The sequence below is a fragment of the Gasterosteus aculeatus genome, chromosome Y (genome assembly GCF_964276395.1).
Source record: "Gasterosteus aculeatus chromosome Y, fGasAcu3.hap1.1, whole genome shotgun sequence".
Classification (NCBI taxonomy): domain Eukaryota; kingdom Metazoa; phylum Chordata; class Actinopteri; order Perciformes; family Gasterosteidae; genus Gasterosteus; species Gasterosteus aculeatus.
In genome coordinates this window covers 1600937-1615035 of record NC_135709.1, presented here as the reverse complement: position 1 = coordinate 1615035, position 14099 = coordinate 1600937, and the positions used below count along the sequence as shown (strand labels likewise).

The following is a 14099-nucleotide window of genomic DNA, read 5'->3' as shown; positions in this document are numbered from 1 at the left end:
TTGACTACGTTGTATGCGTGTTTGTGGCTTTCCAAATCTAAAAGAAGACGTAGCGTTAATGTTTTTTTTTTTTTGCATGTTTTATTTTGAAAGATTTCACCGGACATTCTGCTCTGGCTTTCTCGCGTGGAAGCCGGACAGCTTTAGGGCTTGAACTCAAACAACAAGCCGTCTCCGGACTGGCCCGTCACAGCCAGTTGTTCTTTTCTCCTTCCTTTTTTTTTTTTAGCCGGAGGGCGGAGGAGGGTCCTCCGGTTCTTCCCCGCGCTCCTCCTGCAGCCTCCGCGGGGGTGGGTGTGTCGACGCGGGGGCAGCGCGGCCTGGTCGATGCTCGTGCGCGCTCCGAGAGAAAGAGGGGCAAAAAAAAAAAAAAAAAAGTTGGTCGGTGACTTCAGTGTGAGCGCGGAGCAGCCTCACCGGTTAGGAATGGCAGTCTGGACCCGGGCGGACAAACGCGGCCAACTGGACCTTCTGCTGCGCGACCGCTGGATCCGAGTGGCCGCCGAGCTCACCCGAGAAACGCTGACTTTAACCGCCGAGGCGGAGGCGACGGGGCCGGGGGGAAACCACTGGGACTACAACGGCTCCTCGGCGGCCCCGCGGAATGGCGTGCCGAACGGAAACGAGCCGGGGGCGAGTCCGGGGAACCCCGCTCGCGTGCCGCCCTCGGGTCCGGAGCAGCTCCAGAGCCAGAACCAAGGGGGCAGGGCGCGCGGCGGCAGCCCGGGGCGCGGGGGTGTCGGCCGGTGTCAAACCGACGGCAACTACGGCCCCAACAGCCCCGGGAAGTACCCGAATAACTGCGCGAACTCTGAATTCGGAAGCCCCGGATCCAGCTACGGTAGCCCCGGGTCCAGCTTCGGGTCGAGGCAGGGCGACGCTGCGCTCAGCCCGGACGGCTCCTCGGAAGCCGTGCGGAAAGTCCGAGTTGTCAAACAGGAGTCCGGCGGGCTCGGGATCAGCATCAAAGGGGGCCGCGAGAACCGGATGCCGATCCTCATCTCCAAGATCTTCCCGGGGCTCGCCGCCGACCAGAGCCGGGCTCTCCGGGTGGGCGACGCGATCCTGTCGGTGAACGGGAGCGACCTGCGGGAGGCGACGCACGACCTGGCGGTGCAGGCGCTGAAGAAGGCGGGGAAAGAAGTAACGCTGGAGGGTAAGTGAGCCCACGCTACGGCGAGGACTCGCCGAGGCCGAGAGGAGAGCCCCGCGGCCCCAGAACTTATTATACTTCTTACTTATACACTTTATATGTAGTATGTATTATATATATATATACTTTATATATAGTATGTATTATATATATAATATATATATATATATATATAAAATATATATAATATATTTATATATAAAATATATATATATAAAATATATATATATATAATACATATATATAATATTTTTTTATATATATATATATAAAGGCTATAATATTTATATATATATAAAGGCTATAATATTTATATATATATAAAGGCTATAATATTTAGATATATACGCACTATAGTTTAAACTAGACAGATATATAAACACATATCTGCGGTAGTCTTACCTGCACCCTGAATCTCAGAAATAAGACTCAAACTTTTAACAATAAATTTACTTAAAAATAAAAAATAAAAATCTAAACTAATAACATCAAAATGTAAATTTTATACATGTAGTGTTGCTTCGTCTCCAGCAGTGTAAGAATGACCTGGAGGGGCTATATTAATAAAGAGGATATGGTATTCACACTACGGGTTCCTTTTGAATAAGACTCCCAGGATGCACGTTGTCTGCCATCATCTCACACGCGAAACAACCATCGCCTTGAACACCTCCAGCACTCATGCTGCCATTGATTGATCGATCGATCGATCAGGGCCCCCATGACCCGGCTGGTCTGGGACCAGAGGAGGAGCGCTGCCGAAGTTCCACACGTCGTCCTCGGCGGGTTGCTGGGGGGGGGGGGACGAGACGATGACGTCGGTTTCTGTGAGGCGCTGATTCTGCCCGTGAGCGAACGCAAAGAGGAACATGCTCGTGGGCTGAGGGGAAATCCACATGTTTCACCAGCACAGAGCAGAATAGACAACCAATTGTAGCGTAATGCAGAAGTGTGTTACAGTAGAAGCGTGTCCTAAAACATGTAAGGACTGTGAATAATCCCACCAACTAATAATAAGTGCGTTTGGAAATGTACAAGTCGTATGAGGCCATAGAACGTGTATTATTCATCTCACTTGTTTGTTGTCTGATGCAACTGCAAAACGGAATATAAATGAAACCATTGTGGCATTTTTCACCCAACCGTTCAATGACCCTCAATCGTTGCCTCCTGATACTTTCACCCGCCTGTTAAGTTGCAACGTGGGGGCGGCCGGCCAGGGTTGAGCGCCCGGCGTCCAGCGGCTACAGGGCCAGATGTTTCTCCTGAGAGTTGGCGGAGACCAAAACGGAGATAAAAGGGAGAGCTAACGGGGGGGGGACAAACGTCTAGTGAGCGCTGCTCTGTCTGCAGCAACTGAACACTTAGTTACAGGTTGCTCAATATTTAATCGAATGTTTTTCTGGCTAGCAGCAAATGAATGGGAAGCTTGGGAAGAATGTGTCGGCCCTCCGTCACTGTTTGTCAGCTTGGGGCCAGAGGCGAGCTCCGGGCGTCCTCCCAGTGTCTCCTCCTGCCGTCTCCCACGACGGAGCGAGTCTCTCCCAGGACGCCATGCCACGTACACGACACATACCCCCCCCCTCACAATTAGCTTAGGTGCCCCACATTCCTGACCTCCGCTCGCATGTGCATATTTAGGGCAAAGGTCAACAGCGGAGGCGAAAGTGTTTTATCTGTAAAGGTTGTCGATCCCAATATTCCAGCTCCACTCCAGAGTCTCTCGTCTTCTTTGGCTTCTTTCAATCTTATTTCATTGTATCCAGGATGGACACACAAGATCGTTTCACCTAAAACAGAGAGAACTGAACCAATGGGGGGGACGTGAAGAGATGGAATACGCGCCGAGTTGAGACAATCCGACGCGGGGGAATAAGTTGAGCCTTAGTGGTGAGCGTGGGCGACCGCGGCTGAGCGGAGAGCAGGGTCGTCCTCCAATCGGAAGGGGTGGCGGTTCCATGCCGGGGGCCCTGCCGACCTCTGCGTCCATGTGTCCCTGGGCAAGGCGCTTAACCTGTTGGCATGAAGCCGTAACCTGGCGGATATGCGGAGTTGGAGCTCCTTATTATGTTGATAAAGGTATTTGGGGCCGGATGCGGTCGCCTGGGATCTTGGTTTCGCCCGTTGAGTGAAGGTTTGTTGGCCACAGGAGCGATTTGAATACGGGCTTTTCTGCCCCATTAACCCATGACGTATCCCGGACTGATTAATCCCCCCCCCCACCACCACCACCACCACCACCCCTCCACGCCAGCTGACCGACATAATATCCCACATGTCCAGATGATTAGTTTGTCAGCTGGCGTCTCATTGGTTAATCCCGGCGGCGGGAGGAAGGAGCCCTTTCGTGCGGGTAATTGGAGGACACAGGGGCTATTGAGGGAAACCAGGGCCGAGATCTGCCCGACGGGACGGGACGGGGGGGGGGGGGTGCGCTCGGCCCCCCCTACTGGGCCCCTGTCAGTGCGGTGCCTGCGATGTCCCATCGGCAGATATGTCGCTGGTGTCCAGCCGGAGAACTTTAAATGGACTCCCGGAATGCGACGGACACGCACCAGTTTGCCAATTTTGATTTTTAGATGTTAGTAGTAAATATATTAACTAGTTAGATTCATGCCAGCTAACAAGTGACCATTTAATGCTGTAACACAAATTAGTTTGGGCTATTTCAATGATTTGGAAACGGCAAACATTTATTCCCATAATACGTCAGAAATACAAGTACACGGGAAAGTTAATTTCGTAAATATTTTAGTGTTTCAAGTATTTTTCTACAGTACAACCTGCTTGGTTTTAACTTTCAGGTACTCTCTTGCATATTTTCAGTGGTATCCAGTTGTATAGATTTGGCAAATCAATCATTCAACGTGTCGTTGTTTTCAGGTGTCCCAATATTTCTGAGAGTTTGGAGCACAATGTGTCAGATGGATCATTTCTCCAACAAATCGTCCCCATCAAACTTTTCGACCTGTCCCGTATCCTGACGTACGTCGAGTCAAGTGGTTATTGTCCGGTGGTCATAATGTACCCCAGTGAGCCACTCTCAACCAATCAGAACGCTGGATTTCATCTACCCGTATTCTAGTCGGCGATAACGTACAGTCGCTGTTCACAGGAAAGTGGCCTATAGGGTGCCGGTGTTGTAGATCGCACACTCGTGATTTCCTCAAGTGCTTCAGTGGCGGGATTAGTGGTGTCATTTAGCAGAGGTGTCAAGTAACGAAGTACAAATACTTACTGGCTATCTATACTTTACTGGAGTATTTATTTTTCAGACGACTTTTTACTTCTACTCCTTACATTTTAAAAACAGCCTCGTTACTTCCGGCTTGTCGTAGTTCAAAAACACAAACACAAAAAAAACCCCATCCAGATAAACGGCGCCATGCGGACAGTGAACGTGATTGTGGTTGGATGAGAAGTATAAACATTTAGCATCCAGACACCCGGTTGGTTTTCTCCGCGATGCGCCGGCAGATCGGAGCGACACCGGGTGGGAAAAGCGGTGGAAAGTTGGTATTTATCGACACGGACCCTCCTCCTCTTCCTCCTCTTCCTCACGCAGATTCCACGTAACGTTAGATGATGACCGTGAGTTTGTCCTAAATGTTTTATTGAGAGTCTGGCACAACACAGCGACTTTCTTACATTACTTTTGCATTTCTACTTTTAAGTAGTTTTGAAACCAGTACTTTTATACTTAAGTAAAGCGCTTGAGTCGATACTTCATCTTCTACAGGAGTCTTTTTAAACCCCAGTATCTGTACTTCTACTTGAGTAATGAATGTGAATACTTTTGACACCTCCTGTCATTTAGCCACTTTACAAAGAAAGGCCCTAAAATGAACTTGAGAGATCTCCACTGATCTAGTTCTGCTAGTAGAACGTCTAACCAAAAGCATATTGACTTTGACAAATGCACAGAGGAAGTGCCAAAAAGGCTGATTTATGTGCAAATGTGCAATTATACTGCGTCTGCACATTTTCACTCCCAACACATTTTGTAGCTCACGAAGTCGCATCTCTGCGTTCGCCTTGTCACGTGGACCCGAATTGTCGGATGTCGGCGTCATCAAATCGTCCCCTTTTTAAGATACGAAGCGGGGTTTGAACAAGAGGAGCGATCAGTAAGCCCCCCTGAACGAGTTCCCGACGCCATTGTGAATGTGTGTCTGCACGCGTGAGGACGTCCATCACACACACACACACACACACACACACACACACGGACATGTTGTTCCCATTAGCTCTCTAATGCACAAAGGGACTTTGAGGGAGGAGGTAAAAGGGGGAGAATGAAAAGGGGACGAGTTTAAGAAGCAAAAGACGGAGGTAAAACCGTCCGAGAGGGAAGGGAAAGAATGGGGGACAGGAGGGGGACAGCTAGAGAGAGACAGTAAGACTGTAAGAAACCAGAGAGCAGCAGGCCAAACCACAGAGGAATTTCTGGGCAGTTTTGGGGGGGGGGGGGAAATACCAAAGCTGGGGTCTGACTGCCTCACCCGCTGCTCTGCAAGCTATTATTTTGTAATTTCGGCCATACCGTCAGATTGTTGCGTGTGCGCGCAACCAAATATGTCGAGTCAGACTCTTCCACGCTCCTGCACAGCATCCTTTTCCCCCTCCTGTCCTCTCGCACAGAGAGCTTTTCAAGCTGCGCTCGAAACATGTCTTCGTTGCACGCGTCAAAATGACACGTTTAAGGTCACAATGTAACTGGTCCTCTGTGTGCGGACCTAATTAGAAGCAAAAGCGGTGCTGCCAGAACTACTAATGAGTTCATTTCACTCCCAACAAAGAGGCCGACAGACATGGCGTGCGAGTTGAAAGCACATTTTCTATTCGAGATCGATTTATTATCCGGCAGGAAAGCGGGCGGCGTGACTGGAGCTGGACGCGGCCGTTGCCGACAGGGCGAAATGGATGCAGCATCTCGGCTGTTTCAGAGGCCACGTCTCGTGACCAACTGTTGGATGTCCGTGCTGGCTGGCGGCTGTAACTAACGATTATTTTGATAATCGATTAATCGGTTGATTATTTCTTCGATTAATCGATTAATCTGATTTTTTTTTTTTAAACGGCATTAAAAAGCTATAATTTCCAACCCTTTATTCTAAAACGGAACCTCAAATTCGTCAGAACTAGTTCTCTATACTACACTCACAAACACACCCTCAACGCATAGAAAAATGAATGGTCCAAAAGAGGCGAGTAAATAAAAACGTGTCTTAGTCTTAGCTAACTGCTTTACTGCTGTTATTAGCGAGCTAACGCTAGCTTGACCAGCTGGATGACGAGTGAACAGGAGGCTTGTTTACGTCGCTCACGCTGAAAACGGGACAACGACACAACGAATCGATAATGAAAGTCGTTGCCAACGCTTTTAATCATCGATTTTTATCGATTCGATGTTGCTGCCCTAGTGCTGCCGTCTAAAGGCTGCGGCGCTCACGGCGCTTTCATTTAGCCAGAGAGTTGAATAGGAGCAGATGGACGGTGGTCCGCGGTGGCAACATCTCACAAGCTTCACGGCGGCAATGTATCACCGTTAATGTATCACCCAATTCCTAATCATAGCACGTCAATAAACATATTATATATCGAAATTTAGAGCCAGAGAAGTGGAGAAAAATAATGGACAAATGTGACATTACCATATTTATGGCGCCATATTTAAAGATTTTCCAATACCTAAAAATCTCCTTTTTTGAAACGACTGGATTACTTCAAGTTTCCCGCCAAAAACCCACATTCCACAAGATTTGAACACCAGAACTTTTTATGTTCAGTTTTTATATTTGACCTAATAGAGCTTGAACGCGTGTCTCCTATAACAATCCCCCATAAAACATCAGCCTTCAGCTCCGTTTTGTTTAGACCAAGCGGGGACCCGGCTGCCCGCCGCCTGCTAGCGGCTAATGCTAACTGACTCGCCTGCTGCTTTTCGTGGTGGTCGGAATTGTCGTTGCTAGCAGCTCCTCTCGCTGTTGTTTATCCGAGGGTCATAATCGGCTGGAACCAACAGTTTCTAAGTAGTGAGATCAACAAATTCAGAAACTCCTGATAATGGTGACAACCTGCTCCCACGTTCCCCTTTACAGAGAACCACGTTCGTTGTGCAACTCCCGTCGGCCCGCGACGCAAAACGAATTGTTCCCATTTCCTCTTTCTCTGGGCCACTGATTAAACGGGTGGATCTGCAGAACATTAACGCACATGCACGCACAGCTCCCAGTTAAAACCTGTTATCCGGTAGGACTGACACGGATAGCTCTTTTGCCTCTTTTCAAATTGAGCCACCAGCAGAGATATTTGCGCGTTCCGTCCGTGCATTAATTCCAGACTTCTTCGGCTTCTCAGGTTCAGTTCACCCCCCCACATACACAGGAGACCTGGGCCGTCCTGGAAAGGAGCTTATTCTGGTTGCAGGTCCTGGCGTGAGCTCCAAATATAACACACATTGCGCCTCATGTCGCGGGGAGTTGGACCTGCTGACGGGCACTCGCTTTGCAGACACGCGATGCTACACGACTGCAGATCGCCGCAGTACTGCGAAACACATGACGCTGGACCGCCGGGGCGCCCGGAGAGCAGCGTCGCTCGGCGAGCTATTGGGTGGAAATGCGAAGATGTAAACATGATGTAGACCGCAGAGCAGCGCCCCCCCCCCCCCCCCCCCCCCGGGGTCGTCTCTCTGCGGACGTAAAAAAAAAAAAAAAAAATCTCGGCCGCACATCTCTGCGGCAAATCCGATTATTAGGCCCGAAAGCGCAGCTTTGCAGAAAAGACACCCTCCCCGCCGCCCCCCCTCCCCCTTTCTGCGCGGCCCGAGGGCATAAACACTCCCCCCCCCCCCCCCCCCCCCGAAGCACTTATGTCTGCAGAGCCTGTGGGCGATGCGGCGGCAATGAGCCTTTGCTTTCTTGGCTGGTTGCCTCAGCGTCTCTACCGGCCCTTCCTCCTTGAGTCATGCGCCGCGTAACGCGCACGCACACACACACACACACACAAAGCGTGTAGGGACTCATGCGTCGCAAAGGAGTTCATCTTTCTGCAGCCCTTCGTGCACACGCTTGCGCCGGCCAAAACCAACACGGTGAGCTTCGACAGTGACCTCGCCTGCACACACACAGAGAGAGAGTTTGGTTTCACGCGTCGTCAGTCGACTGGAGGAGGAAGTGCGTCCAAACATCTGACCCGTGCGACCCGGCGACCCAATGCGCACACCTACCCGGACGCACTCCGTGCATGCGAAGCGGACACGTGCGTTGGGGGGGACAAAAGCTGGTAATGAGGGGGCCCCCCCCCGGGGCCAAATTTACCAAGCGGATCAGAATGGACAGAATTGAGCCAAAGCTTTTCCTGCGACTGTTTTCTGAAGTCTCACCCCGAACGGGGCCCCAAAGTGTATTTAGGAGCGACTGGGTGCTATTGGGAAGAATCCCACGGACGTTTAACAGCTGAGCAAACTCCGTGTTTATTGTAGTAGGATGAGATGTTTCTGTGGATCTCAAATATTTGTAAAAGGGCCGAAAAATGAGGCCGGTTCAGACGAGCGCCGTGGGGGAAACTTTCATTTCACGCATTTGATGCTGCGTTTATTCAAGTTTCTCTCCAAAACCTGCAAGATTTACACTTCAACAACTCACGAGAGTTAGAAATGACTTTAGTTCTAAACTGTTTTGCTGAATGGAACGTACGTACACGAGCGCAGAGCAGGTCAACGCGGACGAGGATCAAGCGAAAGCAGAGCGCAGCCGTTTGTTCGATCCGGTTTTAAAGACGGTTCAGAGATTTTTTTTCTCAAAAGCCAAACGGTAATATTTCACGAGAAGCGTACATTGTTGATGATGGTGTTGGACCAAGCAGGACCAGCTGATCCAGCCTTTTAGACGGGAAGCGGGACGTTTAAGAGCCTGGTGTCATAATCAGATATCGAGTATGGCATCAAGGTACCAAATTAAAATAAATGATCAGGTATCAGGTGTCCGTTGGTTGATTTTTAAACCGCGTTCCTCCTTTGTCCTCCGCAGTCAAGTACATCCGCGAGGTCTCCCCCCTCTTCAAGAAGCCGTCCCTGGTGGCCGACCTGCCGTGGGACGGCGCCCGCGCCCAGTCGCCGAGCTGCAGCGGCAGCGAGGACTCCGGGTCGCCCAAACACTGCGGCGCCTCGCCCAGGGACCGGAAGGTCATGAGCCTGAAGATGTGCTTCATCAGCAGGAACCTCACCATGCCCGACCTGGAGAACAGGTACGCCGGGGACGAGGCGGCGACGACGTTTGGTCGCAAAAAGGCTAAAATATCGTAACTTTTGAAAGACATTTTTTTTAAATTATTTTCCTCTCGATCGCCGGCGTCCCGCTCAGGCTCCTGGAGCTGCACTCCCCGGACGGCCAGCACACGGTGGTGCTGCGCTGCAAGGACGGCGCCACCGCCAACTCCTGGTTCACCGCCGTCCACACCAACGTCGCCGCCCTGCTGCCGCACACGCTGGCCCACGTCAACGCCTACCTGGGGGCCTCGTCCCCCGCGCACCCCCATCTCCAGCACATCGGCTGGCTGGCCGAACAGGTATTTTGTGTGTTTACTCCCCCGCTCGGCCGATGGGAACATGCAGTTTCAATGGTTTTTAAATCATTATTAAGCATCCAATCACAGGCGGAAGGCCAATAACTACATAACTAGACTTTTCTACGGTTTCATTGAGTTCACGGACGGGCCTAGCCTAGCTTAGCATGCATCAAGGAAGTTCCTTATGCCCATCGCAGTCAACGTTTGGTGCTTTTCAAGTCGTCCAGAAACGAAAGTTGAAACACAGGTTGCTTTTGAAAGGAAGGAGAGAAAGGAAGTGTTTTTTTTTTTTTCTCCCCCAAAATCACTGCCCGCGCACAGATCTCTGCGCCGCGGCAGCGAACAGGAAGCCCGTGTTTTCTTGGACGTTTAACCCTTTTCACCGCGATGAAGGGCCCCCTTCAGGGCCGGGTCCCCGCGCCTGGCTTTGTTTATCTTGACCGGGTTCAAACAGGAAGCGCTGGTGGCGTCTTCCGTTGCGTCGCACCGTTTCCTGCAGAGCCCGCCCACTGACGGCGGCGGCTGCACACACACACACACACACACTCAGTCAGCCGTGACTCATCCTGACACTCGGGCGCCCACTGACTGTCAGGATGAGCTATTTAACCACATCACCTCCCAAAATGCCCAAGAAAGAGATTAACATGGTCAATAAGTCATTTATCTCAATTTATATGGGAAGGTGGTCTCAAGTTTTTTTTTTAAATGTTTTAATAATCGTCAAACTGCCTCACCTGTGTACAACGTGTGCCTGTGAAACTACGTCTTTATACCTCTGTTGTAATTTGCATCTGCTCACGTTTCTGGCATCGACCGGCGTATCTGTAATTAAGAAGATTTAACTTTGTGGGGTCGGTAACTGTTTCACGCGAGTGGAACGGGGACGGATGTCCTTCGTGGATCGCGGCGCCGCCGTCCGTGCCCGCGGGCGCTGACTGTCTGGACGCGCTCCCTCCCTCAGGTGCAGCTGGAAGGCGGTCGGCAGCAGCACAAGCCGGTGGTCATGGCGCTGACGGAGAAGGACATTCTGCTCTTTGAGTCGGTGCCGTGGAGCCGGGAGTCCTGGTCGGCGCCTCTGCTCACGCACCCGCTGCTGGCCACCAGGTGAGGACGCCAAGACACGCGTCTCGCCTTCAAACGCCTCCCCGTGGACACGCTCCAGCAGACCGCTGCCAACACGTGTTCCTCTGCGCTCCTCCCCAGGCTGGTCCAGTGTCGCGGGGCCCGGGGCTCGCCGCCGCAGGGCTCGGACACGGCGTTCGTCACCCGGACGGGCACCGGCCGCGGCATCGAGTCCCACGTTTTCCGAGTGGAGACCCAGTGGGATCTGTCGACGTGGACGCGGGCCCTCGTGCAGGGGGCGCACGCCGCCGCCGAGCTCATCAAAGAAGTCTCCATTGGTGTGTGTGTGTGCGCGTGTGCGTGTGTGTGTCCCTTCTGGGCTTCCGTAGCAACATGGCCGCTGTGTGGAGGGGGCGGGCTCCCCGTTGGTGCTTTCACGAAGCTCCGCCCCAGAGCTCACTAACCCCTCCCCCTCCCTCCCTCCCTCCCTCCCCCTCCAGGTTGCACGTTGAACCGGCAGGACGTCCGGCTCACGCTGCACTACGAGAAGGGCTTCACGGTGACCAGGGAGCCGGCGGACCCCCCCGGGGGCGCCGTGCTGTTCAGGTACCCCTACGAGAAGCTCAAGATGTCCGCCGACGACGGGATGAGGAACCTGTACCTGGACTTCGGGGGTCCCGAGGGAGAGATGGTGAGACAATGGGATGAAACGCACAGTAATGATGTCAGTGGTGTTTGACGTTGGGATCACGTGACCAGCGGCTGGTAAAAGGGGGGGCGTGTCTCTCCGTCCTCCCAGGTGTTCGACCTCCACTCGGGTCCCAAGCCGGTCGTCTTCGTCCTCCACTCCTTCCTGTCAGCCAAGCTCACCCGAATGGGCCTTCTGACGTGAAAGAGCCGGCCCGCCGCCGCCGCCGCCGCAGCGCCGAGACCCGAGGGTTCATTTCCCATTTCTTTCTCTTTTTTTTTTTCCTCCAGCTGAAGCCGCGAGTCAGACTTCCTACTTCTCCTCCAGCCTGTTGCGTTCATTTGTATTGCGATAAAGGGGAACGGCGTCATGAAAGCCATGAAGTGTCCAGAGACGGTTGCACGAAAAGTATCGAGTACTAAAAATAGCCGAACATTCCATGAAACGATGCATTGATCATCTGACGCGAGGTTATCCAAGAAGCTCCGGAAGGACTTTTAGACGATGCCTATCATTCCACGACAGCCTTCCTGTGTGTGTGTGTGTGTGTGTGTGTGTGTGTGTGCGTTTTTAGCGCATTAACTATTGTCGTAATCAGGAGCGCCAACTGTGCCTTTCCACACGTTAAACGTATCCAAGGAACTCTTTGTATCGCTTTTCTTCTTTTGCTGCCGCGATAAAGTTTAAGCTTCCAACTTTTGCAAGCGATAGTTTTACTCTTATAGTGCGAAGCGTGTTACTTGCTAACAGTAACTCATGTTACTGTGTTGTTGTTGTTTTGTGTGTGTGTGTGTACCCGACGATGGCATGACCTCCTCATACTGATCTCAGTAGTGGATGGCGGTCGTTTGCTTGAGGTAGCCGGTGTCCCGTTGCCGTGCCGACGCCAGCGTTTCTCCTGGCCGCGGACCGTAAACACGCGTCCCGTTGTGTTTGGGGTTAGACGACGGCGTTTTGCTTCTGCTTCCGTTAAAGCCTCGGGGCGCCGACCAAAGTCCGAGGGAGTAACCGTCACGCAAACCGTCTCGCTTCCTCCCTGAGCTTTTACTCGCATCCCTCCGTCTCCGTGACAACGGAGGCCTTTGGAGCGCCGACGCACGTGTGACTGAAACGAAAAATGAAATCGCGTCAGGACCGCCGCGTGTTATTCGCTAGTTGGCGCGCTAGTTCGCCGTGAGCGAACTCATTGCCCGTCTTCCCCGCGGGCCCCCTCCGGTCGCTCCGGTCGTTTTTTTCCCGGGGAAACCGTCTTTCGGTTTCTGTTGCTACGGGAACCGTAGCAGTCGGTGGGGCCTCTGTTGGACACAACGGAGAAGTGAAGCCCGGGTGAAGCTCCGTCCTCGGATACGGGACCACCTTCCTTCTGTTTTTTGGGACTCGGACGTCCTCGTGAGGGTTTTAATTTGCCTTTTTCTTCGTTCTCTTTTCTTACACCGAGCGGACTCGCGTACCCATGTAGCGCCGCGTGCGTCAGTCCCCGTGTGGCCCTTGTGCTCCGCCCTCCTCCCATTGGTTCCACGTCGGTCCGACCCCGCTGCGCAGACCTGATTGTCTTAAGTTGGTCCACCGTCTTTCAGCTCCACGCACTAACCAACGGAGCCCCCTTTTTTTTTTTTTTTTTAATCTGTGAATGTAAAACCTCTCCTCTGCTTCCCCCTCGAGGCGCCTCGTTCGCCTCCTGGCGACGGGGAGGCCGTCCCGTCTATGCAAAGCAACGTTTCCACGAAGTGGGTTTCTGAACCAAAGGTAATATCCGTGGCAGCTCGCGTCGCTCACAATCATGGAGCACAACGGGAGGAAGCGGCAACCTGTCATATGCAAACTCCTCTAGACTTCCTTCCAGCGTGCCGTATATACAATGTAATAATCAAATGTAAATACCTACCAATAAAACTGTTACAAATCACAGAGTGTTTGTTTGTGGCAGAATCAGATCACAGGGGCCTGACGATTTATAACGGACTCGGACTCGGAGGCACGTGTTGTTGTTTTTTCCTTCAATCGTGTGAGTGCTACTCCAACGTGCAGCAGCCTCACGCATCTCTTCAATACGCTGGAACCAAAAAACGGAAGTAAAACTAGAATATGTCATTTTCTCTCGGGCCGTGAAAAGGCTCATCGCCGTCTGGCATTTGGATGGAAAAGCAGCTCAAATCAAGAGAGAAATCCAAATGGGTTTTAAAAGAACATTTGAACTTTTGAATGGAGTTTGAATCCGTATGTTGAAATGCAGCTCAATGCGGCTAGAAAGTGGGATGATTACAAACTCTGAGCTGGGAATTACAGGGCAAGTGTGTTTATCGGAATAATTCCATAATATCAGCTGTCTTAAGCCCTAAAAAGAGTTGAACCTTCTACTCTTCCAATTGGAAAAACTAGATCCATCCCAAGTTTCCGGTGCTTTTTATTCCAAAGTCTCTTTTCAATTTCAACATTAAAAGCATCTGTTGGTCGGAATGTAGATGAATCAGGGACAGGAAGTGCAAAGTGTTATTTAAAGTACAGACATGACACGCTGCGGGTTGAAAAGAGTCGTACAGAGTTATAGCTGGCTCTGGATTGGGAAAATAAATGGGGGAAAACGTTTTCAAAAGCCACGTTATTTAAAATGTATAGTGTGTA

At 51.5% G+C, this 14099-nt stretch overlaps 1 protein-coding gene across 1 annotated transcript; it reads left to right on the top strand.

Moving 5' to 3' along the window:
* The first annotated feature begins 80 nt into the window (after positions 1 to 80).
* On the top strand, positions 81 to 13383 carry LOC120809256 (beta-2-syntrophin). The gene is made up of 7 exons (XM_078097100.1): positions 81 to 1156; positions 9187 to 9403; positions 9520 to 9724; positions 10689 to 10831; positions 10931 to 11127; positions 11290 to 11480; positions 11589 to 13383. The coding sequence occupies exons 1-7, from the start codon at positions 328 to 330 to the stop codon at positions 11679 to 11681; spliced, it is 1875 nt and encodes a 624-aa protein (XP_077953226.1). The 5' UTR covers positions 81 to 327; the 3' UTR covers positions 11682 to 13383.
* The last annotated feature ends 716 nt before the right edge of the window (positions 13384 to 14099 follow it).

Bases quoted from the DNA above. Each gene is read 5' to 3' on its own strand.
- LOC120809256 (XM_078097100.1), top strand. From the start codon at position 328: ATGCTCGTGCGCGCTCCGAGAGAAAGAGGGGCAAAAAAAAAAAAAAAA. The intron at 9,404-9,519 runs GTACGCCGGGGA...CGTCCCGCTCAG, and splicing joins ATGCCCGACCTGGAGAACAG to GCTCCTGGAGCTGCACTCCC. The intron at 11,128-11,289 runs GTGTGTGTGTGT...CTCCCCCTCCAG, and splicing joins CATCAAAGAAGTCTCCATTG to GTTGCACGTTGAACCGGCAG.